We start from the raw sequence: 25,080 nt of genomic DNA, 5'->3' as shown, positions 1-25,080 counted from the left end.
CCTTCTCAGACTTGAACGGGCATACAAATACCTGTGGGCTTGTCGAGACCAGGTTCTGTTTCAGCAGGTCTGGAGTAGAACTGAAGTTCTGCATTTCCAGCCAGCTCCTATGAGTTGCAAGAGCTTACAGGACACTGGCCTGGGAGGACTAAAGCAGTTCCAGGTGGGTATCTTCTGCTTTCATTCAAAAAAGACATGAACACTCCTTGTGTAGAGTGAATATCTCCTAGAAAGAAAATAGGAAGTGCTTCACCTTTTTATTCCGTAGTTATAAGGATATACTTCTACGAGGCTTGGGTTCCAGGACAGACCTAATCTTTAGTTTTGGCCTTTATATGTATCTCCTGCATCCCAAACTCCCACCATCGACTAGGAAACCGGTCATAGGGGAGGCGTCTCCCACAGCAACTTGTGCTTCCCACACCCCCTCACGGCTTCTTCACCAAGCATGTGAGGGGCAGAGCTCCAGGTACCCCATGCTTCTAGCCCGTGATAGCGATGTGCACTGTTACCCTTAACCTTCTGACAAGGGGTATCTTGAGTTGATCTATGTTGAATACAGTAAAGCCTCATTGGTCCAGGCTCTATTAACTTGAAATAGGTGATCATTTGGGTACTTAATGTTTACTTCTCTAGTCATTTCTTCATAAATAGGACAAAGTTTTATCATGCAGTTGTGATTGTAAGAATGATCAAAGCGTTTAAAAACATTTCAAGTAAACACATGGCTTTAGAAACACTCGTTTATATAATCATCCACTTTTTCTTTATGTAATCCACTTTCTTCTGTAATTTGTTCATTTCCTAAAAGGTTCTAATAGACACCACTGACTGGCTTCCAGGGCTGTAAACAACAACAATAATAGTGACAGCAAACATTTATTGAAAGCTATAGATTTTTTTATACATTTGTAATGTGAAGAATCAAAAACTTTAAAACTTTAAAAAAAATTACATTATTGGATTTGGTCAAAATGCATCCATTACAAGAAGGTCCCTATACTTGTGTACAAAATGACAAGTCCTGAGCTCTGCTGTGAAGCTCTATTGCAAGGGTTGAGAAGAAAACAGAAGAATACCCTCCCTCAGAGGACCCTAATGCATTCGAAGAGCATCTAGAAAGACACACTGTGTGGGGAAAAGAAAAACTATTTGCTTATTACAGATGGCTACATTTTAGCTTAGTTTGTGGCATTTAACTTGGATTTCCCACTCCCCCCCACAATTTTCAGTAAATATAGTTTAAGAATTGAAATTTGAAAAGTAGAAGCACAATTGGAATTTTAAGCCATGTCTACCTATTTGCCAATCTGCATTTCCCCACAAAGGCATTTCTGTGATACTCCATCATATTAATCTGCAGAATATTTATAGAAAATCTTTGTGAAGTAATTTAATCCTTTGAGATTATCATCACCAATGGTTTACTTGCTTATACGTCCAGGTGCACATGTTAAAATAAGTGAATCCCCTGGGTTTTTCAAGTGGATAAACAAAATACAGAAATAGATTTAAGTGACATCATTCTGGTAAACTACTAAGGTATTTTAACTTTTAATATAACTGTATTGACTTAAACAGTAGAACAGTGTGCTCTTTCCTTACAGATCAATCATTTTTTATAGATGACTTTTCCTTTAGCTATAACATAATCAATTAATTCGTGATGGCCTCCAAACTGGTAAATCAAATGCTCCCATCTAGAAAGAAATCAAACATAAACGGATACAAGTCAAAATTATCACTCTGTCAATAAATGCTAATTTCAAAATACATTCTCTAAAAATTTTTTTACACTTAGTAGTTAATATTTGGGCTTTTTAAAAAATTGTAGAGTACTATGATAATTAGTCTATGATAAATCCAATATTGTTTAATGATATTAAGTATTTGATCTTAAAATATTTGATTCACATTAGAACAATGACTCCAGATCAGTGCTTCTCAAACTTTAGCATGTATCTTTTTCACCTAGAAGACTTTTTAAGACAGAGATGCTAGGCCCACTCCTGGAGTTTCTGGTTTGGTAGACTGTCCAAGAGGCCTGAGAAGTGCATTTCCAACAAATTCTCAGAGGATGCCCTTGCTGCTGGGACTGCACTTTGAGAACCACTGTTCTGGGCTAGCAGTTGGCAAACTGTGGTCTGTGGGCCAAATCTGGCCTGCTGCTTGCTTTTTATTGTCCTTGAGCTAAGATAGTCTTGTTTGAGGTTTTCTAAATTAGGACTTAAAATGAAAAACAAAGACAATAATATTCTGTGACATAAAAATTATATAAAATTCAAATTTCAATGTCCATAAATAAAGTGTTATTGGAACAGTAAAAAAAAAAAAAAAAAATTGCTTCAGTTAAATGATGCATGAGTGGTAACACCAGCATCACTCTCGATAGAGACAATGGCTTATTACCCTTGAGAGTAGAATTATGATGGAGACACTCTCTTCTGTTGAACATGAGGTCCAAGGCCTGGCAGAGGCTTGCTAGGGTCCAGACACCATAGGATTCACAACTTTAAGATTTAGAACAATAAAACTCAACTTGTTACGCTGGAGGCCCAGGAGGCAGCAGGCTGTGAGTGAGTAATACAAAACAAGAGGCAGGAAAACTGAAGCAAGGCTTTTGGGATCCAGCAGGAATGAGAAGTCAGAGAGGTAATGAATCAGAACCAGGATGACAAGCCAGAGCTGGGACCTGCGTGGCCCAACACAAGCAGAAAAGGTCAGAACCCAAGAAGAAAAACAAACACAGGCCAGAGGGCACAAGTCCAAAGTCCAGGTAAACAGAGCAGAAACCTGGAGATCTACGAAAGATATAAGATGGATGAAGAGACCAGAAAAGTTGGTCTACCCTGCAGTTTAGGACCTGGAGGGAGACTTTTTGCTTAGAAAGGGGTGACACTAAGAAGACTGGGTAGCTGCTGAGCTTATACAGAGCCTGACACTAATAATCAGTGGAAAAGGGATTTAAACCAAGTCTCCATATTACAGTGGGCATACAATAAAATGGCTCAGCTGGGAGAACACGCACCTGGATGAATTGATGATAATGAGATCTCCCCGTTTGCCTACTTCCAAAGATCCATGAGTGTGAGATTTTCCCAGGGCATAAGCGGCATTGATGGTGGCAGCGGCCAAGGCCTCGGGCATGGACATTCTCATGTTCACACAGGCCAGATGCATGACCATCGGCTAAGACGGGAAAAGAAAAGCATTGGAGGAAAGCAACAAAACGGCAGCTGCCACCTAGGACATTTCTCAACACAGCACAACAAATAATGATAGTTAAATGTATAAGTGGAGCTGGCTAAATCAGTATGAGAAAAGTTACATTTACATTTACACGTAAAGATCCTTATGCTTTGGGAAAGATTCGTTTATTATAGAGATTACTTACCCACCCACCCCCTATATGTATTTAATATTTATTTATTACTTTTCCAGGCCACTTACTGTGTACAATGAAGCTCACCTCCACATTTACTCACTAAAACTTACTAAACTTCCTTGAGCTTATGCAATTCTGAGAGGGGAAATAGGTTACTATAAAACCACAAGGCCCAGAGGCTGCATCAAAGCATAGTATCAATAGAACCTTCTCTCTTCTCTCTCAGCCTGGAGGCATTCAAGTGGCACAGAAATACCCAATTACACTGCTGTCCACACTCTTTTCTTGTTTCACAGGAAAATCTTTTCAGATCTTTGAAACATTTTAACAGTTAGTGAAATATTTTAAAATTATTTATATGCTTCGTAGAAGTTTCATAGACTATGAAAGGCACATTAAAAATAATTACCATTGCAAAACAATACGCATTAGGGTTGAAATCACTGCCCAGAGCGACTATTACCCCTTCATCTAACATTTTCCTGGCTCGAGGCTGCTTCAGTCTAAGGAGAGGGAAAAAAATGATGTCAGTCTCTAGAAGTGGAACTTTTGAAGAACAGATGTTCAGAGTTGAAGCAGACTTAAAGATATCCAACCCCTTCGTGTTCTGGAAGAAGAAACAGAAACTCAAGCTTCAGTGATTAGTGGTGGCGTCCAGCAGAAGCCCAGGACTCCTGATTTTTATCAGCCTGCTTTTGAAATCACTTGGCTGTGGCTAGCTTTTTAAATTTGGGATTATCATGACAATCTTTATATATATTCAGAGGTTCTTGCAAAGGAAGAAAACTTAAAATTGTTTTCAAATGTAATAAACTTTTTTTGACTCCCAAATATAAACAATGAGGTTTAAATAATGCTTTTTAAATTAACATTTTACAATTTTTTGTTCATATCTCTCCCTCTCCTTTTTTTGGGAGGGAGAGGGGGTCTCAAACATTATTATAGGTCCTTTAAATTTTTGAAGGCCCAAGAAACTAATATGTAACATATTTGTGCTTCTTCCTGGATTGGGTATCTCCCTGACCTCCTTACAAGCTTTTTTTGTTTGTTTTTTTTTTGTTTTTGCGGTACGTGGGCCTCTCACTGTTGTGGCCTCTCCCGTCGCGGAGCACAGGCTCCGGACGCACAGGCTCAGCGGCCATGGCTCACAGGCCCAGCTGCTCCGCGGCATGTGGCATCTTCGCGGACTGGGGCACGAACCGTGTCCCCTGTATCGGTAGGCGGACTCTCAACCACTGCGCCACCAGGGAAGCCCTTGCGAGCTTTTTAAGTAACTGCTCTAAGAGGAAGTTCAGAGGCCTAACTGCCTATCACCAGGTATTACTGGAACAAACAGTTAATTTTCCTGGCAGGTTGGGCTTTCTCAGACAGGTATTCTAAGGGGGCCTGGGCTCATTCTAGGGAGGCATCCTGGAGCTGTTAGAAACTATGCCAGTGTTTGTTCAAGTCTTATAATGTTGGGGAAGGTGGGTGAATAAAATCATTTGTGCTAAGAACCTGTAGGTTTATAGGCAAGATTGAGGCTTAGTGGAGAGAGGGGCTCAGAGGAGCCTGAATGAAGTTTGGTCAAGGAGAGACCTCCGCTGGAAAGCCTTCCCAGTCACCTTGTTGGCCCTCATTTCCTCTGGCTTCCCCAGCACCCCACACCCCTCCATTTTAGAAACAATCGCTATTGCTTCATGACAATGATAGTGGACTGGTACTCAGCCATTATGAACCTGTACTGCCCAGGAGCTGTCTTTAAATAAAGCTGCTGAGGGTAACCCTGACCCCTCCTTTGAGACCCTACTCTAGCCTTAAGTTCAATTTGATTGGTCGGTTGGTTGTAAAGTACTGAGACTATATTACACCTGCCCCTCTGCTGGCAAGTTCAGCAGGGGCTAAGGATCACTGAAAGGATTATTTCTTTTTCTTATAATTTGTCCCAGCACCCAGTCCTGTCTCTGGCTAATTAATATTTTTGATTGAATGAATGAATGATACTGTTATATTCTAGGAGTGTACTAAATATGGCAAAGAATGAAATAACTTTATTATTAATAATAATTATATTAATTATTAATACTAATTCTGTGCTCAGAGTAGGTTCTCTTTATGTTTTATACGAAGTCCACCTAAGTTTGGCATTCGAGGCTCCCCACAAACTGAGCCCACACTTCTTTCAGGCCCTCCTTTCTCATCCCTGCCCTACCCAATACTGCACTCGAACCACTGGGGTTTTCTATTTGTACATTTCTGAGTCTGCCGTTCTCCTTGCCTAGAATATCCACCTCTCCCTGAAATGCATTCATATTCCCAGGCCCAGCTCACCTCTCACCCAACCATGCTCACTTTCCCTGGTCACTCAGCCAGAAGTGATTATCCTTTTCATTACCTCTATAGGTATTACTGTCTATTCACTTATCATGTTTCATATGCTTAGACTGCAAATTCCGTGAAGGACCATGTGGGTCTTATTCACCATTGTGTCTCTAGTACCAGTACAGTGCCTGCTATTAATAGCTGATTGATTATGTTTTGTTAAAGGAATTCTTTAATTTTTTATTATTGTGTTTTCATTGCACCTCAGTTTTATTTTCTCCCCAAAATACAGGGACTTCTTGGCAGCTTCAATGAAAAGCATATGGTAACTAACACATGGAGATCAATAAAACTTGCCTGGTCATTAATTCAGCCAGAGTCATTCTAAAACCATCCCATTAGTGAAAACTCTGTGCCAGGTACTAAAGCCTCAGAGTCATCCTTGAGTCATTTCTCACAGTCCACATCCAACCCATCAGAAAATCTTGTTGGCTCCCCCTTAAAACTATATCCAGAATCCAACTCATTTTTATATCCCTCTGCTACCACCTTGGATCCAAGTCACCATCATTGCTTGCTAGGATATTTGTTAAGACCATCCTAACTGGCTTTCCTGCTTCTACCCTCAAGCCCCTTAAAATATATTCTCTTCCTAGCAGCCAGAGGGATGTTTTAGAAAAATAAGTTAGATCGTGTCGCCGTGCTTTGAACCACTCTCAGTGGCTTCCCGTGGGCTTGCTGTCTGCACAATGAACTCAGCCCTTCAAGAACTGCCCCTCTTTCTGGCCTCGTCTCCTAACTCTCTCTGCCTGGCTTGTGCCTCTCTGGCCTCACTCTTGCTGTTCCTCAAATACTCTCAGTGCATTTCTACCACTGCACTCACCATCCATCCACTCAGAGCACTCTTCTAGTTATCCCGGCTCCTTCCCCCAGATATGGCTTGCTCCCTCACTTCCTGGAGGTCTCTGCCCAAATGTCCCCTCCTCCAAAAGCCTTCCCTGACCACCCTAAAAACACAGCACCCTCCCCTCAAACACTCTATCCTCTCGTCTCACCTGGATTGTTTTCACAGCACCAAGCATCACCTGACATTTTCTATGTTCGTTGGTCGGTTTGCACATTGTCTGTCTCTCCCCATTAGAATGTAAGCTCCTTGAGGACAAGACTCTGTTTTACTCGTGGCTGGATCCACAGTGCCTAGAACAGTGCCTGACAAGTAGTGGGCCTCCAACACGCGTGTTGAATACAGAAATTAATCAAGGATTGGGGGTACAGAGGTGACACTTGCCCTTGAAGCATTCCCAATCTACGACAGGCAGTTTCCAGGACCACTTAAAATAGTGTTTCTCTGCTAGGTCAATGCGTGAGAGAGGTGAGTGAAGCAGAGATACAGAGTGAGGAAAGGGTAGACGTTAAAATTTCCCTGCCAGTCACTCTGACGGCCTCCCCTCCCTTTCCCGAACTACTTAAGGAGGAAAATTATATGTATGTACAAGGCAGTAAAATTATAAAGGGGGTTCCAGAGCTAAGGTGAGCTAAGGTGAATGTGTCCTGAATAAATTTAAATATTATACACAAAGATGCATAAAATAATGATTAAAAGAAGCCCTTGAGTGGCATAAGGCAATGGTTATTCTGGAAATGAGAGTCAAGAGAGTTCAGGGCGCAGCGGGGAAACCTGCAGGTTCCTCCTGATGGAGAGATCAGAGAAATACAGAAACAGAGAAGCCAGAGAAGAGCGTGGCTTTCTCTTTGGTTGCCCCTGTCATCCAAACAGGATGTTAAACCCATCTTGTGGTGATGGCACGTGGCAGCTGCCACTGGCATAGGGACGAAGTGCAGACTTTTAATGCTGAACTGCCCTCCAGCACCGCAGGTCTCAGATTTTTGCTCTGTCTTAAGAGATTCAAGGTGAGTTAAAGGAATCCTTTTCTTTTGTAAAAACTTATTCCTTGGCTGGTGGAAAGTTAACCAGATTAAGTCTTGATTGATCACTCTGATGACTATTGAGATTTGCAAGAAAAGCAGCTGATCATACTGAGAATAGTTATTGATGGATATTTCCTGACGGTAACCTACATTATGTCTACTCTTTAAGAGAATAGTAATAAGAGAAATGTATAATATTTTATATATATAGGTGTATAAAATCATAATAAATTTGAAAAAAGCACTGCAATATTCCTTTCCTCTCCCTTATAAAAGTTACTTGAACCTGTTTTTCCAATCACTCAGGCAGAGTTTCTCAATCGCAGCACAATTAATGTCTTGGACTGGATGATTCTTTGTTGTAGAAGGTTTTTCTGTGCACTGTAGGATGTTTAGCAACATCTCTGGCCTCTACCCACTAGATGCCAGTGACACCCCCTAGTTGTGACAACCAAAAATGTCTCCAGATACTGTCAAATATCCCCTGAGGAGCAAAATCACTCCAAGTTTGAGAACCACTGTCTTAAGGCCATAACTGCGGAATCACGCCCCTCCCCACAAAAAACCATGTATCACAACCGCAGAGAAAGCACCCAGTCCTAAGAGGAAATCAACTGCCTCTTGAATGCTGGACCTTCTGACCACAACTTCGGTGGCTGTCATGGAAGTGGTTCAATGAGTCAGGAGACCTCAGGTCTCATATTTGAACTGGAGCAATGGTCGTGATAAAAGATGGACTACACGGACTCAATCCATTGAGGGCACACAGCCAAATCCCCGGGCAGATGCCACAAAATATACTTTAGACATCTCCTCTCTCCTCCCACTCCCAGGATTTATGAGGATTATGGTCCCCACTCGTATCCTCTTAGAAAGCAGCTCATTCAGATTCAGAATACTGTGAAATATCCCTAATATCTTATGCATAAAGCCTTTAAAGTATAAAGCCTATATCACTATTTTCTAATTATAAAAGTAATGCATATTGATTTTTAATTGGAGAATTCCAAAAATGAGGAAGAAAGAAAATGAAAGCGCCACTCTCCCCAGGAATCCCACCACTCAAACACAATTTGGGTCTAAGCTCCCTCCTCGGGGTAATTCATTACAAATATCATACCAGTATTAGCATCTTCCATGAGCTAAGTTTTCCTGATCTGCATTTTTTTTTTTTTTTTTTTTTTTTTTTGCGGTACGTGGGCCTCTCACTGTTGTGGCCTCTCCCGTTGCGGAGCACAGGCTCCGGACGCACAGGCTCAGCGGCCATGGCTCACGGGCCCAGCCGCTCCGCGGCATGTGGGATCTTCCTGGACCGGGGCACGAACCCACGTCCCCCGCATCGGCAGGCGGACTCTCAACAACTGCGCCACCAGGGAAGCCCCTGATCTGCATTTTTAAGGGATTTGTAAGGGTGATGAATATTTGGGCATCTTGGAAGTCTGTGTGTCCACAGCTTATACTTGCAGCTCTCATGTTGGGGGGAGAAACAACCTCACCTCAGCATGTAGGCCGTGGTGGGCAGGAGGACAGCAGAGCACCTGGCCGCTGCCATGGCAGCAATGCCTTCATCACTCACTTCTTCCAGGTGACTGATTGCCTGGGCTCCCAGTTCCACCCCGAGCTAAACAGAATGGGCAGAGAGACAGAGAGAAGTTTCACCAACAGCAACAACAAATCGATAACGTGCCAGCAAATGGTTTTTCCTGCAAAAATAAACAGCACTCTATTATTAAGATTTCTTGCCAACTACCTCTCAGGAGCACAAGCTCGGTGATCTGAAGTCGGCAGTGTGGTCAAGTGGATCCAGAGATATTTAGGAGGAGAATTGGGAGGACTTGCTGGTTGGCTGAAATGCAGTAGGTGAGGGGGAGGGAGGAGTCAAAATGATATCCAGGATCTTGACTGAGGCAACAGATGGATAATGACGTCATTCACTGGGGCAGGAAACACGGGACAAGATTTGGACCTGATATTAAGAGATCATATTGAACGCGTGGTGGTCGAGACACATGTAGACTATCTACATCTGTATTTATGCCCCAAGGGCAGTTGTTTATGTAGCTCCAGGGCTTAGAGGAAAGAGCTAGACCCCCAACTGCAGGGATCTGGTGCGTCTTACTGCTGAATTCTCAGTGCCTAGAACAATTCCCAGCACACAGCAGATACTCAACTATTTGTAGAAAGCATGAATAAATTAATCTGGAAAAGACACATAGATGTGAAAATCCTCCTGTGGCTATTAATGGTATGCTCCACTAAAAGCCCTCTGGATGCTGCCACAGAAAGACCCTAGAAGCTACCTGTGAAATTAACAGACTGAGCTAGGGTGGCTTTGCGTGCCATCAAAATAGGTTGTGAATTTAGTGAATGAGATCACAGAGGTACTTCTTTTTTCTACTAGTATCACCAGGAGGAAATAATAAAAGTAAATGATCAGCTAAAAAGTCTGGGATTCCAAGGCTCAACCACACCAACCTACACATATTTCAAACAAGTTTCCCCATTCTCTATCTTTTCAGATGGTTACTCCTTCCTTTGAACAAACTCATTAAGTTTTCCACAGCACGAGTGTCGACAAAGGAAAAGCAAAAGGTCACCCATACCTCAGCAGCCTTCATTGGGTGGAGTTCATCCCCATGGAAGTTAATCTGTAACCCTATATCTTTCCCACTTTGAAGAATCCTTCTGGTGGAATCGAGATCAAAGACGCCCTTCTCACAGAACACATCTATATTGTCAACGCGTATTTCCCCATTTCTGCCAAGTTCCTTCAGCTTTGGGAGGTGGTTATTGATGATGTCATCAGCGGCTTCAGTAGCAGTTTTTCCTCTGAGGGAAGAAGAAAGTGAGATTACCGTGGGCAAGTGTTTTTTTTTAAATTGGAGAAAGGGTTTTTTTGGCACTTGGAGAATCTGAGAAATTGTAGGTAAATGACCCCAAGCCTCAGAAAGGTAAAGAGAAGATCAAAGCTATAACTCAGGACTCTTAGCAATCCGGATGAGCCTACATAGCAGAGGTATTGATAAGACTTCTGTATACACTGACCCTACAGGCAGAGACTCAGATGGTTCATCCATTCTGGCACATCTGGGTTGCCTTTGGGAATGCCTGGCTGAAAAACTGAATCTTCTTGTCAAGGACACGTAGAGGACATCCTGGATGCTTCCTTGACAACCCAACCGTGAGCCCCTTATCTGGGCCAAGCTGTTTCTAGGAGCATCTGCCTAAGGCTTTCTGCCTCATCAGACATAGGGGAAGAAGATAGTAGGAGGCCCTGAAATTCTTTCTAAGATTCTGGGGTAGTTATATATGAGAAAGGTCTGGGCTTTTGAAGTCAGACACAGAGCTGCGCCACTTGCTAGCTGTATGACTTTGGACACATGATGTAGACGTCATTTGGCCTCCTCTGGGCCTCAGGCTTTATCTTCGGGGATCAGGATCAGACCTCAGAGGCTCACTGGCAGATGGAGAAATTTCCTGTAAAACTTTAGCCTTGTGTTTGGCACACAGAAGGCTCTCAGCAAAAACCATCTGGGTGGGTAGATAGAGGTGGGCTCTGAGGAGACACGTACTTATATATGCTGTTTCTAATTCTCGAGACAACCATATAGGATAAGCGTGTTATTTAGCTGGTTTAAAGATAAGCAATTCATGTTCAGAAAAGTTAAGTGATCAAAACTTAACTCAAAATCACCCAGCTGGAAGTAGCTAAGCTAGACTCAAACCCAGGTCTGGTGTCCCTCCAAAGCCTGAGACTTTTCTGCCATGTCACATTGTCTTTCCTACTAAAAAAAAAAAACAGACTATAATAGACAGGATAACCCAAAAGTCTTAGTGCAGTTTCAAGCCATAATAATTTCAGAAGTATAAATGCTAAAAACATACAACAAACATCATTGGAAATATTAAGTATTTATATTTCTTTTCTACTTAGTTCTGTAAATTTTTCATAATAATTTCAATGTTAATTTTTTTAGTTCCTTTGATTAAAGATGGTAAATGAAATATTAACATTAAAATTTTCTTTGTCAAAGTTCACAGAACTAAATAAATGTACACATTTTTTAATGATTAACCTTAAAAGATTTAATTAACTTATTAATATGACTTAATTAAATGGGCTATTTATGTGATTAAACCATTTTTGTAAGCCTGCAGCATTTATTATCTAAGTTAATTATCACAACTTAAAACTGCACTAAGACTTTGGAGACACCTGCGAATTTTCAAGTCCTGGATTTCTTTTGGATCGTTTGGTTCTGGGACTGCAGGCTTTCTGATCTAGTAATTCCGGGATGGATGAGATGCAGACACAGAAGGGGAGAGAATTCTCCACAGCAAATCCATACAGGAGGAACTTTCTAGGTAAAGAGGAAAGTTGAAAAAAACATTTACAGCATTAAAACAAAAATGTTTGCTGCTAAACAAGCAAACAGATGAACAAAAATAAAAACCTCCCTACATCATCTTGACGTCAAGATTTGATCTACCTCCCACGGGGTGTTACTCAATTCCTGAAGTGCCTTTGGGCTCACTGTCATGGGAAACTATTTACATAAATATCTGTCATTTTAAAGGACCTATCAGGGGAATTTCTTTTTGTTAACCAAGAGTTTTGAACATCTCCTCTTCCTTCACTATTAAGGGACTTGCAAACGAATGGGGTCTGGTGGGGCCCGCCTTCCTAAACCCATGTGTGTGAGATGCCTGAAGGTTGGAATCAGAACACCTTTCCAAAGGCTCTACTGGTCCCTCTGCAAGAGCTAATGTGCTGGTGCACCTTCACTCCCTGGAGAACACAGCCCCACTTAGGCACCACAGGAGCCTTTCTGCGTTCTCAGTACCCTGAGTTAAACCCCGGTCCCTTCGGCTGAGGTTACTTTGGCACCGAGTGAGCCCCGCAGTAAGTGGCTGAGATGCTGATGTCCAGCTCCCGCCGGGCGCGCTCAATCACGCGTAGCATCTTGAGCTCCGTATCCAGGCTGAGGCCGTATCCGCTCTTGCACTCCACCAGCGTTGTCCCCGCCCTCATCATGCACCCAAGCCGCTGCTGGAAGGAACTGAACAGCTCCTCCTCCGAGGCCTGGCGCGTGCGCTCCACCGTGAAGTTGATCCCTCCTCCAGCCTGGTGGATATCCATGTATGTGGCTCCTGCCAACTGAACACACGGTTCACCCTTAGGTCTGCAAAATGCAGGGAGGTTGCAGGCAGCTCTACAGAACCTACGTACAGAGATGATATTCGACATGGCTGACAATCGATATGGCACAGACACCAACCGATCAGGAAGGATGGTGGGGCACCATCCTTCTGGAAGTCCCTACTCTGCCAGGGTGGTGGGGAGTTGCAGGGGTCAGAGGTGTTTCAGGAAGGGACTGGGATGGCAGAAATGGGAGATGTGGGGAGGACTTGGGGCCTCAGGCTAGCGACAGTTTACCAACAGGTACAAAAGTATTTCGGTATTTTAACAAGCCAGTCAGTCTCGGTGTGTACCAGCTAGTCTCGGTACCTATGAGAAAGCAAAGCTTAGGCGATTAGGGACCTCACTGTGGTTATTCAAGTCCCCACTAAGAGACCCAGAGCATTTCCACCCCTCAGTATCTGGCCACCTAGAGTTTCGGGCCTGACCTCTGTCACTCAAGCAAATAAAGAGGCTCTTTCTGGGATCCCACTGGACCCCTGTTACTCTGGGCAGCAGGGAGTGTGGGGCAAACAAAGTGTGCCCGCCTGCGGGGCTCCCTTAGTCACACCCTTCCCTTCTGTTCTTAATTCTGTCACGTTCAAGTTATTGCAAACTTGAGCTTTTAAGGAAAGTTTCAATGGTTTTATAATAAATGATCTTTGTTCATTTCGTGTTAAAAAAAAAACAACACCTGATGGGTTTGGCCCTTTTTGCATCACTTTCTGCATCATCGAATGAGAGAATTGGACCGTAAATCTCTAAGGTTGATTTTTGGCTCTGAAATTCAATGATTTAAGAAAGTCTTAAAAACAGTTCTAGATTGTTGAAAAAGGTAGACAATTTTTGAAGAAATTTTTTCTTTTTCTGAAATAATCCAATTTAGTTGTTAGGCTGCCCAGGTTTTTAAAAAACAGTGTGAAGAAAAGACACGGAGGGAACAACCTGAAAAGGCTACGTACTGTAGGATTCCAAGTCTATGACATTCTGGAAAAGGCAAAACTATGGAGACAGTAGAAAGATCAGTGGTTGCCAGGGACTGGGGCGAGACAGGGATGAATAGGCAGAGCAGAGAAGATTTTTGGGGCAGTAAAATTACTCTGTATGATACTACAATGGTGGGGGCATGTCATTACACATTTGCCCAAACCTAAAGGATGCACAACACCAAGAGTCAACAGTCATGAAAGCTATCAACTCTGGGTGATGATGATGTGTCAATGTAGGTTCATCCATGGTAACAAATGTACCACTCTGGTCAGGGATGTTGAAAATGGAAAAGGCTGTGCTTTGGGCAGGGGGCAGGGAGCAGTGGTATATGGGAAATCTCTGTACCTTTCATTCAATTGTTCTGTGAACCTAAAACTACTCTAAAAAATAAAGTCTACTAAAAACAAGGAAATAAACAATGTGAAAATGGCTCAAACCAGGGATTTGAGGGTTGACTGCAGCTAATTAATGACTGACAAAGACTACAATTTATGTTTCTTAATAAGTTTCATTTTTCTGGAAAAAAAGTGGGAACAATATAAGACATTTTATTTTTGTGATTAATAATATGTTTTTCCAAGTTTGACCCCAATGAATGGTGATTTTCAAACTGTTTCCTGGAGTCCCTTCAAAGGCTACAGAGGGATGGAATGAGGAAAAGAAAAGAGAGGAGAAATTAGTGAGCAAAGCAGGTCAGCTCTATTTTAAAAGGAGGATTCGGCAGCTAAAACAGCTTGAAAACTATTATACTTGAAATGACTGACAGCCCTGGGCACAGTATAAAGATTTGGTACCAAGTTATAAATTGGTTAATTTTGTTGTAATTGATTTCCATAGTCCAAGCCAGTAAAAATATCCGTTAAAAAGACATGTAAACATTTGTTGTAAAGCCTAACAGCCTACAAACTCTAGAAAACCACGTCTATATTTGTGCTTTATTTTGATTTGCTATCGTTTATTGCAGTTACCTTCATCGCAAACTCATGAACTCTTTCACCAGCCCATACTGGATGTGTGTGTGCATCCACTAAACCTGTAATCAATAAATCAAATCACGTTTAAAGTTAAGAAACAGAAAGCACTTAGACAGCAGGCAGACTCTACTATACAGTTCTTAGGAAAGCACGATGGTGGTCAGCCATCTTGGAGGAGGGTGGAGAAGGGAGAATTTGTCTGAGTGGTTCCAAGAAGACTCCCTGCATGGTTGGTCTAGAAGGCTCTAATGGAGGAGGGTGACTCAACATGATGAAAATATCCCCTAAAGAAATACAGCTCCTTTTGCCCAATAAATCCATGCTCACCAAGCAACCTTTTAAAACAGGATGTCAAATCTATTAGCTGAGCAAAACCAAGGAAGAATCTGGGTGTGAAAAAGAATAATACTATCCCTACCCTCAACTTTGAGCAGGAAAAGTATAAAATCAGAAAGATGAATCTTTCTTTAAGAAAGAAAAATATTTTAATTAAAGAGAAACTATAAAATGGTCACTTGAAACTTTTGTTTATCCCAGTACAATTTGGTAAAGTCCGTCCTTCCAGAACATTCAAAGTGCCTTATAGATTAAATGGCTCATTAGTGGTTCCGATCAGAGTAAAATCAAAAGTCCCTACCATACATTCTCTACCATATTCTGCTCTTTCTCACGAGGTTTCACCCTGACTTTCTCTCCTGACCCCCAAGGGCCAGATGGTAGAAGCTCTGTCAGATGCGCACGGCACACAAGTATAAATCCTAGCCCCTGTGTTTGCGCAGAACTCAAACTTTGTGAAATTTGTTTCAGAGGATTACATAAAGCCATAAAACATAGAAAATGTAGGAGATGATGGTTAATAAACTGATTCTGTTATCAATCACTGAAGATACAAATGAACTTCAATGAAATCTCTAGGGTTTCTTGGTTTATGTTTTTTCGCCTGGAGATGGGTCCTTTGTTTCATACTCTATACAAATTTAGAGTATATTCTGGAATTACAGAGAGCAATTTGCTGTCTTTTCCTCCCCTATGCCATGGATTAATAAAATTCTTCCAACAGCTTTTGAACCCAAGCCCAGCACAGCTGGTTCTCTTCAACATATGAGTGGGAAGAAGTGGAGTGAATGAATGGGTGTGACTCCCAGCTTGCCCTTCACCTGTTTAGAGATCTTGGGTAAGATATTTCACCCCTAAACATCAGTGTTCTAATCTGCAATGTGTAGATAATGATACTTACCTTCCAGGGCAGTTCGGTTTCATTCAACATGAAAGTGTGTTTGTAAAGCAGCTAGACATTTACTAGTAGAAATTCAATAAATGGTAGCTATTATATTTTCATATCATTGTGAAACCTTGTTTAAAACAAGCTACTACTCTTCCTCTTTACACTACTAAAACTGCTTTCAGGGCTTTACTGAAAAAGAGGTTAATACCTGGCAAGATGCATTTCCCGGAACAGTCAATTCTTTCTTGAAATGTTTCTTCTGAAAACTGTTTTTGGATAGCATCAGCAGGACCGATGGCTTTTATGAACCCATCTCTGGAAAAAAAATCAAGAAATTATTACTAACTTTGGGGGAAATATTGTGAAAATTTTGACCAATGATCACATTATTGATGCCTTTTGGTGTCAGTCAATATTTATTGTATTTCCTTCTCGAGTGTGTGTCTTTGGAAATTGACTCTAGCCACATGCAAGGCAAAAAGTCAAATCAGGTGTAGCAGAGATTGCTAATTGTTCCCCAAGATCAATGTTCCCTTTTCCCACAGTGCTAGATTCCTAAATTTTAGCTGGAGGCATGACCACCCAGAATAAAGACCACCTTTCCGCGTCTCCCATCAGCCAGGTGTGGCCACGTGACTAAGTTCTAGCCAATAGGATCGTTTTCTCTGCCTACTTCCTACTGGCTGGAATGTAGACACCACAATGAGAGATGGCACAGCAATCCTGGATGTTGGAGTGCCTGTGAGCAAGAGGGCAGTGCTCAGCTGAGCAAGACAGTAGGGGTCGGGTCTGGATCCTCTGTGGAGTACGGCCATCAACTAGCTCTAGGTTCCTACATCCATGCAATTCTGTTAACTCATTTTAACAAGTTTTTGACAGTAACACTGGGAATGTTTTTATTTCTTTGTTAATTAAAAACAAACACACACAGAGTCCCTAAAAGCTGGGCTCTTACACAACCCTAAGCAGATTCAGATAAGGGATGAGACTTGTGTAATCGCAGTGCCATGGGCTCTCCAATCCAGATGGGCACCCAACCCCCATTACCACTCCAAGTCCACCCTTCCAAACTTTGGCTGTTCTTTTATTCTCAGAAGTGTAAATGAAAATAACTGAAAATGTCCTCTCTATCTGGTGGCTGAATCTTAATTATCTATCACCCCAAACCATCGCCATCTGAACGTTTTCTGTGGTTCTCAAGCTTTGGGGTGCAGACGAAGTGGGTGGGAGACGTGCTTTGTAAAAATTCAGATCTCAGAACTCCACCCATAGAGATCCTGATTCAAAAGACCTGGGGATAGGTGGGGACTGGGTGGAGGGGATTGGATGAAGGTAGTCAAAATGTACAAACTTCCAATTATAAGATAAATAAGTACTAGGGATGTAATGTACAGCATGATAAATATAATGAACACTGCTGTATGTTACTTATGAAAGTTGTTCAAAGAATAAGTCCTAGGAGTTCTGGTCACAAGGAAAAAATTTTTTTCTACTTCTTTGAATTTGTATCTATATGAGAGGATGGATGTTCACTATACTTACTGGTAATCATTTCAAGATGTATGTAAGTCAAATCGTGCTGTTCACCTTAAATCTATACAGTGCTGTATGCCAATTATATCTCAAGAAAACTTGAAAAAAGAAAAAAGATCTGGGGATGGGGGGCGGCATCAGAAGTCTGTCTTTAAAAAAAAAAAATCTCAGGCCGTCTGAGTCAGGTGGTCCCCTGTCCGCACTTCAAGAAGCATTGGAGAGAACCCCTACGCCTTCAGATTGCTGCAATTATATTTTATCAGCAGAAGCGGGATCTTGACGCTCCCCAGTGGGATGTGCAGCTTGAGAGAGGTTTCTTCAACTGAATGACAACCGGAGGCGGCCAAATACATTAGCAACAGGCGCCTAAAAGGCAGGCGTGTCAATGACTCCCTGGGTGCGAAAAGGCTGTTACCGCGTTCCCCTCCACAGCGCACAAGTTACAGAAAGAGCACCAAGCTGGGCCTTGGCTGACCAGTGCCCCACAGCACACGACCCGGGTCGCCAGCAGCTCCAGAGCGCGCGGCCACTTACGTGCCCACCACCAGGCTGGCGCCCTCCAGCACCGCCAGGCTGCGCAGCGCGTCCCGCGCCAGGAAGCGCTCGCCGCGGGCGCACACCAGCACCACTTGCCGCGCGTTCTCCAGCAGGAGGCGGTGGCCGTCCGCCATGTCGCTGCGCACTGCAGGTCTAGCAGAGGCTGTGCGGCTCCTGCCGCTGGCGGCCGGCGGTAGAGGGGACAGGTCCGCAGGCGGCGCCGCCCCGGGGCCAGCAAGGAGGGGCGGGGCGGGGGCGGGGGCGGGCGCTCGTAGCAGCTGCCAGTCCAGACCGCTGGGGATGCGCGCCTCCCCCCACTACGAACCGGCAAGAAGAGTACCAGCAACGAGAATGATGATTAGTAATAAACGTTATAATGGAATCTTCTCTTTCCTGTTCGCTTTGTTCATGCTCTGGGTAAACGTGGTAGAGAGTCCTGTCCCTACTTTACAGGTAAGGAAACTGCGGCTCTGCGGAGGGGAGAGAGAAAGGCGGGCTGCGACGATCACGTGACCTGGCGGAAAGGAGTCACCGAGGGCGAGGGGGCCCGGAGTGGGCAGAATGGGGGAGGAGGGGGACCTGGGTAGGGGCAGGGGCCGGAACCTGAGACAGAGTCCCGGGAGGGGACAGAGTGGGGAGAAACCTCTGACCAGAAACTCGCGGCAGCCTGGGACTCGGGGGGCCGCCCGCAGAGGGAACCCGGGGATGGGGAGGAGAGGGAGGCGGGGGGGGGGGGGGTCGCTCCAGGGTCCGCGCGACCGCGAGTACCGCGCACTTTGCGGTTGGCCCGCTCCGCTCCCGGATCCACTACCACACGGTCCCCGAGATGAAGGAGGAGCAGGGCAGGGGAGGATAGAGCCGAGACTAAAAAATCGATTGGCGCCTTTGCTCATCTTCCCCTATCCTTCCGCCTTCCTGAAGGATAGGTTGGAACGGCTCCTGAATGCAAACTCGTCGAGGTAAGATTGGTTTCAGCTCAGTGTCGCCCACCGCAACTGTATCCGGTGGGGCCTGCCCTCACCGAGATTGGAGACCGAATTAAGTTTGTTTAAAGAAGATGGTCTGTAATTCTTAGCCACATCTCTTCCTGCCTGTCAGTTGCTGTGAATACACTGGCAGGCACTGGGTTTTGAGTTTCTCAAATATTTTATTTTGTTTATACACTTTTATTAGAAGCTCTGTGTTAGGCCTTTCAGGACATTCAAAGATAGGAAGGCCCTTTCCCTGCCCAGCAAAAACTTTACAATCAAAAGGAAGACACTTTATGGACGCAAATAGCATACGATAAAAGAAAGCTGCGGCCAGCAAAACCACAAAATCTAAAAGTCCATTTTTTGTCACTATAAAGCCATTTAAAAACGAAGAACAGAAAGCAAAAACGCCTTTAAATGAACACAATAAATACGAATATACTTAAGCTTCATATTACGGCCATGAAAGAGACAGATCAGACAGGTAGGAAAGAGAGAAAAAGAAGAGGGGGGGAGAATTAAATAGATACTGTGAATAAAAGAGACCCTAAAGGGGAAAAAAATTCATAGATTACTCACAGCTCAGACACACAATCAGAAACAGATGTGTGTCTTTCACAGTTTTAAAAAGAAAGGTATAATATATACAGAGAAATAATACTATAAGAGAAGTATAAAATCCAAACGGAACTTCTTGAACAACCATAGAAACAGTGGAAAACAGAAACACATAAAGTCACTAATTCATAGAGAAATATTAACATTTTGTTTATAAAATTTCTGCTAAAGACTAGAATCTGCTACATTTTGCAATTATAGGCATATTTGCAGATGTTGCAATTAGAGGTATAAACTAAGCACGGGGTGAAATTATAGGCACATAGAAGGCTGTGGGGTTCAGTAAACTTGTCGTAATCCCACTTCTGTAATTTATGAGCTATTTGACCTTGGGCAATTTACTTAATTTCGCTAAGCCTCATTTTCCTCATCCATATCATGGGAATAATTGATTCTACTTTATGGACTTGTTTGAGCTTTAAATAAGATGAAATGTAAATCACTCGGCCCAGTGCCTAGCTCTAAAGAAGTATTATTATTACTGTTAGTTTATTTTAATCCTGCTATTTGCCTTGCTGGTCAATTAAGTTAAAGATTTGATTTCAACCAACAGTCCTTCAAAGAATATACCATGTTCTTAAAGCGTACAAGCTCTTGGTAAATCTAAAAGAAATCATACTTTTTCTTCACGGGAATTTATATCTGTGGGTGAACTGAGTGTATCCAATTACAGTCCAGATAGACAACATTCCCCAAAAAGCTCCTGCAAACAAGAAGTTTGCAGAAGCAAGAAGGTTAAGAGTGGACTTCTCTCCTCTGGTCATTGTTAAATAATCATAGAGGGGTGAGGATAACACATTTTTCCTCAGAAATAACCAGCATCCCTGTAGCACTTTTTGGTTCACAAAGTACTTTTCACATCATGGGACTCAAATTGGCTATTTCTTTCTCCTACTCTTCCTTCCTCTTGAACTCCAGTAATATTTTCAGTTTGCAAAAGGTGCCGTCAGAAATGTCAACAGAAAAGCCCATACCAAATAGCTAGCTTGACGCCAGCAGGTCCTTAAAGGTCAAGCTGAAGGTAATTTCCTCACCGTCACGCTCTGCTTCTGACCTAATGAAAAGAGGCGGGTCCCAGAGCAGGCCAAGGACCTAGTGGCTCCCGGCTTTCCTGTAAATAAAAAATTGCTAGTGCTGGTCTCCACACACTATCCCAGGACACAGTTCACAGCCCTTTCTCCTAGTATTTGTCCAACTGGGCCGGAATGAGGTGGGAAAAACTTGAAAGGCATTGAGTCTGAGAGAATCTGTCTAAATCTTCATTTGCACGTGGGGGACAAACAGAGCTTTCTATCTCCTAATAGGAGAATCTGCAAATCCATTTTCATTGAATTGTAGAGAGAGTCGTCGAGAAAATCAAACACAAACTGCTTCAGAAAACATGTGCTAGATATTGCTACTGTGAATTCATTTAGAATTGGTCTAGGACTTTAGGTTTGGACATTATAAAACCCCATTCCTAGGGCTTCCCTGGTGGCGCAGTGGTTGAGAGTCCGCCTGCCGAGGCAGGGGACACGGGTTCGTGCCCCGGTCCAGGAAGATCCCACATGCCGCGGAGCGGCTGGGCCCGTGAGCCATGGCCGCTGAGCCTGCGCGTCCGGAGCCTGTGCTCCGCGACGGGAGAGGCCACAGCAGTGAGAGGCCAGTGTACCGCAAAAAAAAAAAAAAAAAAAAATTCCTCTTTCTCCACTTCCACAAAGATTGGAATAATAAGAATCAGCCCTAAGGTGAGTCAGATTCCCAAATTTGTATGGATATTGGTGGTCAATTCCTCTCAAACGACCGGGTTTCAATAACTTTAATTCAGGGTTCCTTAGGAAAGCTAGTTGTCACTTACCTCTCCTATTCTTTTCAAGTGCTGTGGTTATTCACAAGACAAAGTGGACCAGAAAGAGGACAGATCTGGATATCTACTCTGAAGAAAGTATAAGCAATTATCTCCCTATCAGTCTATCATCAGTAGGCACTTCCCATACATTACCTGTGCTTGGAAATTGCAACAAGGCTGTAAGAAAGGTATGAGTATCCACACTTGATAGAAGCAGCAGCTAAGGTGCACTGAGTTTACTCGGGTAGGCCTAAGAGAAAGAGCTGGGTGGAGTCAGAGGCAGGATTCAAACCTGCCTGTTCCCAAAGGCCAGGGTCTTTCCACAGTGCCATTCGTGCTGCCCCTACGATGACACGCATCAAAGGACCTGACTCAGTCTTTTATATAATGTGGTAACCACGTGTGATTGCATAATGTTAGAATAATGCAAGAATTAAACCAACCTGCATGGTGTTCACTTGGAAGAACAGTATATTTTATACCCACATCCCCTTAGATGTCTAATATTGATAGATATCTCAAACTTACCATGTTCTAACCTGAAACTTCGCTCTTCCCACCCACCCCTTTCCCCAGAGACAGCCTTCTCTGTCTCTGTTGATGGCAACTCCATTCTTTATTTCCTGGGCTCTTTATCTCATACCCCACATCCAAACCACCAGCCAGTCATGTAGTCTCTACTTTCCAGATATATCTAGAATTTGAGCGCCTCTCACCACTTCCACTACTATCCCGAGACCCCATAAGCTCTTGCCTCTCGATGGCTGTAACCTCCCAACAGGCCTCCCGACTTGACCCTCAACCTCTTCTATAGTCTCTTCTCAGCTCAGCAGTCAGAGTGATTCATTTAATGATCTTTATTCCACTGAGTAAATGACCTACAGGGCCCTTGTTGTCTCTTTGGCCTTGGCTGTCACTCCCCTCCGTTCACTGTGCTTAAGCTCCACTGGTTTCCTTGCTGTTTCTCAAACACACCAAGTATCTTCCCTCCTTAGAGCGCTTTCTCCATGAGCTTACACTTACATAACACTTACTGTGCTCCTGATGCTGTCCAAAGGGCGGGACATATGCTAACTAACTCCCCTAACAATTCCACAAGGTAGGTGCTATTCTTACCATCTCTTTTGAAAGAGGGGGAAATTGAGGGGTGAGGATGAAGGAGCATAATGAGAGTCCATGCTCTTAATCACAAGCCTGTAAAACTGATGGCTTGCAATCACACACCACCATTTTCAATCCCTGGTTTTCTGAGCTCTTTATCTTTTTCATCCATCAGAAGTTGGATTTGTACATGTCTTTTAGATGTGAATTTGCACGCATTTGCTGTGCAATCCAGCAACATTTTCCCTCTCATTTGGGTACAGAGCCTTTGTTTAGTCATTCTGCTATTTTTATTTTGCACAACGAAGACATTCACCAGCTTCTACTTATTTTTCCTGGTTGGTACACCATATTGGTTTAGTTCGGGAACTTTATAATCCCTTCCTAAGCATAGCTGGTTCTCTTCTTCTCCTTTATGGTCATCACCAGCCCTTCATTAATCAATAGGGGGATTAATACATATGGAAATATAGGAGTATAACAACTTCTAGAGACCACTGATTCTCTTTACGTGTGCTATGAATTACCCAAGAGATGAAGTAAGAGCAGACGTCTGCTATTAGCAGTTGGCTTAGAGGAAAGAGAACTTCCAGTTTTTCTATGAGTGAAAAAGTGCCAGAACCTATGGATAAAGGTGTTTATTGCAGATAGACTTTGAGGATAAAGGGAATGAGAGTAGGGATGAGGAAGGGAGTGAATTTAAATAGAAGAATTGAAGAGGGGGAAATGTGACAAGAAAGAGGTGAGCAGAATCTTAAGGGTGGGGATGAGTGCTGAGCATAAATTTAAGAAAATCTCCTGCAAATCTTTAGTATTAGCCATCCAAATTGCAAATACATCAACCCAACAGATTGTTATCAATTTTTCACCAACCTTGCTTTTCTACCTGTCAGAATGAACCTAATGCCTGTGAAAAAACTTCAGTAATCTGGAAAAGTATAGTATCAATGTTGTAGGTTTTTATTAATATTTTCTCTTTTATACGCTTTAATATATTTTTTTTCTCCTGTTCATCTTTGTGTTTATAGTCACTAGAAGTAAAAACACAGGCTAATGAGTAATGATTAGCACCTGGTAGCTCCCATTTACTGAATTCATCCCGTATTCTAGGCATCCTGCTTGGTTGTTTATGTACAACCTCATTGAATCCTCATGAAAGCCTTAAGAGGTGGAACTGTTATTCCCATTTTATGGAAGGAAACTGAGGCTCAGAGATGCTAAGGGATTAAAATGTAGGCTCCATGAAAACAATGGTTTTTATCTTTTTTTGTTGTTCTTTTAAAAAAAAATTGCCCTCTCTCCAGCACCCAGAACCGTGCCTGACACACAGTAGGCAGAAATATATTTTGAATGTTAAATGAACTTGCTTACATATCTGTAAGTACCAAATCAAGATTCAAAATCAGATTTGTCCACTCCAAAGTCTGCATTCCTGATCATCTGCTACAGTGCTGCTGGGACATTTGGGTCTTAAATGTGACTCGTTGAGATTACGGAGCCTTATGTCAATATTTAAATGGGCAGGACTTCCCTGGTGCACAGTGGTTGAGAATCCGCCTGCCAATGCAGGGGACACGGGTTCAAGCCCTGGTCCAGGAAGATCCCACATGCCGCGGAGCAATTAAGCCCGTGTGCCACAACTACTGAGCCTGTGCTCTGGAGCCCCGGAGCCACAACTACTGAGCCCATGTGCCACAACTACTGAAGCCCGCTCACCTAGAGCCCATGCCCCACAACAAGAGAAGCCACCGCAACAAGAAGCCCGTGCACCGAAACGAAGAGTAGCCCCCACTCACTGCAATTAGAGAAAGCCCGCGTGCAGCAACGAAGACCCAACACAGCCAAAAATAAATTAATTAAAACAAAAGTATTTAAACGGGCAACCTGAGATAGGATGTTTTGTCCCATTGTTCCTGTTGTGAGCACACCCTTTTATATAAACTCCTGAATACCTTTTTCCCTCAAATGAAAACATCATTGCTATTTTTTTCATTGTAAAAATTACATAAGCTCATTGAGAAATTTGAATGATACAAAAAATATATATAAAAATCTGGACAAGGATTAGCGTGAGGCAAGTGAGGTACTTGCCTTGGGTGCAAAATTTAAGGGGGAGGCAAAAACTCAGCAATCAGAATAAGCAACATTTTAATTCACTATTGTAAGAAATTAAAATTAATGCAAAAAAATCCATGATGAATAAAATATCAAGATTTTAAATAAAGACAAGATCAGTGGGCTGGGACGAAGGTGTGGCAAGTAAGGCACTCACTCTCAGGGTCATACAAGTACAGAAGCAGATCCATGGTTCCGATTTCATGAGGTTTGCTTTGCTTATCACTAGAAGTAAAGGTTGATTACAAAAAATTTTTTAAATCCTAATTAGAATGAGGGGAAAAAAATCTAGAAATGCTTACTAACCAATTCAGCTGTGAGGTCATGGTTTTCTGCATGTGTTCTATAGTTTGAAAGTATCCGATATTGAGAAAAGATTCAAGAAATGGGAAGC

The 25,080-nt window shown here is 42.8% G+C and overlaps 2 protein-coding genes across 3 annotated transcripts in view; one reads left to right on the top strand and one right to left on the bottom strand.

Moving 5' to 3' along the window:
• Positions 1 to 18: 18 nt before the first annotated feature.
• On the bottom strand, positions 19 to 18,536 carry AMDHD1 (amidohydrolase domain containing 1). 2 transcript variants are annotated; one of them, XM_067697596.1, is made up of 9 exons: positions 18,051 to 18,536; positions 16,192 to 16,298; positions 14,753 to 14,817; positions 12,496 to 12,773; positions 10,219 to 10,444; positions 9,112 to 9,236; positions 3,795 to 3,888; positions 3,029 to 3,189; positions 19 to 226 (listed from the first exon to the last, which is right to left on the bottom strand). In XM_067697596.1, the coding sequence occupies exons 1-9, from the start codon at positions 18,185 to 18,187 to the stop codon at positions 181 to 183; spliced, it is 1,239 nt and encodes a 412-aa protein (XP_067553697.1). In that variant the 5' UTR covers positions 18,188 to 18,536; the 3' UTR covers positions 19 to 180. The 2 variants fall into 2 exon arrangements, with proteins under 2 accessions (XP_067553697.1, XP_067553698.1); XM_067697597.1 differs by lacking the exon at positions 19 to 226 and adding an exon at positions 861 to 1,700 and having other exon boundaries at positions 18,051 to 18,264.
• Positions 18,537 to 18,840: 304 nt separating this feature from the next.
• CCDC38 (coiled-coil domain containing 38) overlaps positions 18,841 to 25,080 on the top strand; it is a 41,332-nt gene continuing 35,092 nt past the window's right edge. Inside the window, exon 1 of the mRNA XM_067698711.1 lies at positions 18,841 to 19,012. Coding sequence (XP_067554812.1) covers positions 18,997 to 19,012 — 16 coding nt within the window. The 5' untranslated portion in view covers positions 18,841 to 18,996. The remainder of the gene's footprint in view (positions 19,013 to 25,080) is intronic.

This window comes from Pseudorca crassidens, chromosome 11 (assembly GCF_039906515.1).
Source record: "Pseudorca crassidens isolate mPseCra1 chromosome 11, mPseCra1.hap1, whole genome shotgun sequence".
Classification (NCBI taxonomy): Eukaryota; Metazoa; Chordata; class Mammalia; order Artiodactyla; family Delphinidae; genus Pseudorca; species Pseudorca crassidens.
This window is presented reverse-complemented; position numbering and strand designations above follow the sequence as displayed.

Coding starts and splice junctions, on each gene's coding strand:
- AMDHD1 (XM_067697597.1), bottom strand. CDS start 18,187: ATGGCGGACGGCCACCGCCTCCTGCTGGAGAACGCGCGGCAAGTGGTG. Junction 14,818..16,191: donor CGGGAAATGCATCTTGCCAG/GTATTAACCTCT, acceptor TATTGATTACAG/GTTTAGTGGATGCACACACA. Junction 12,774..14,752: donor TTCATGAGTTTGCGATGAAG/GTAACTGCAATA, acceptor CCGTGTGTTCAG/TTGGCAGGAGCCACATACAT.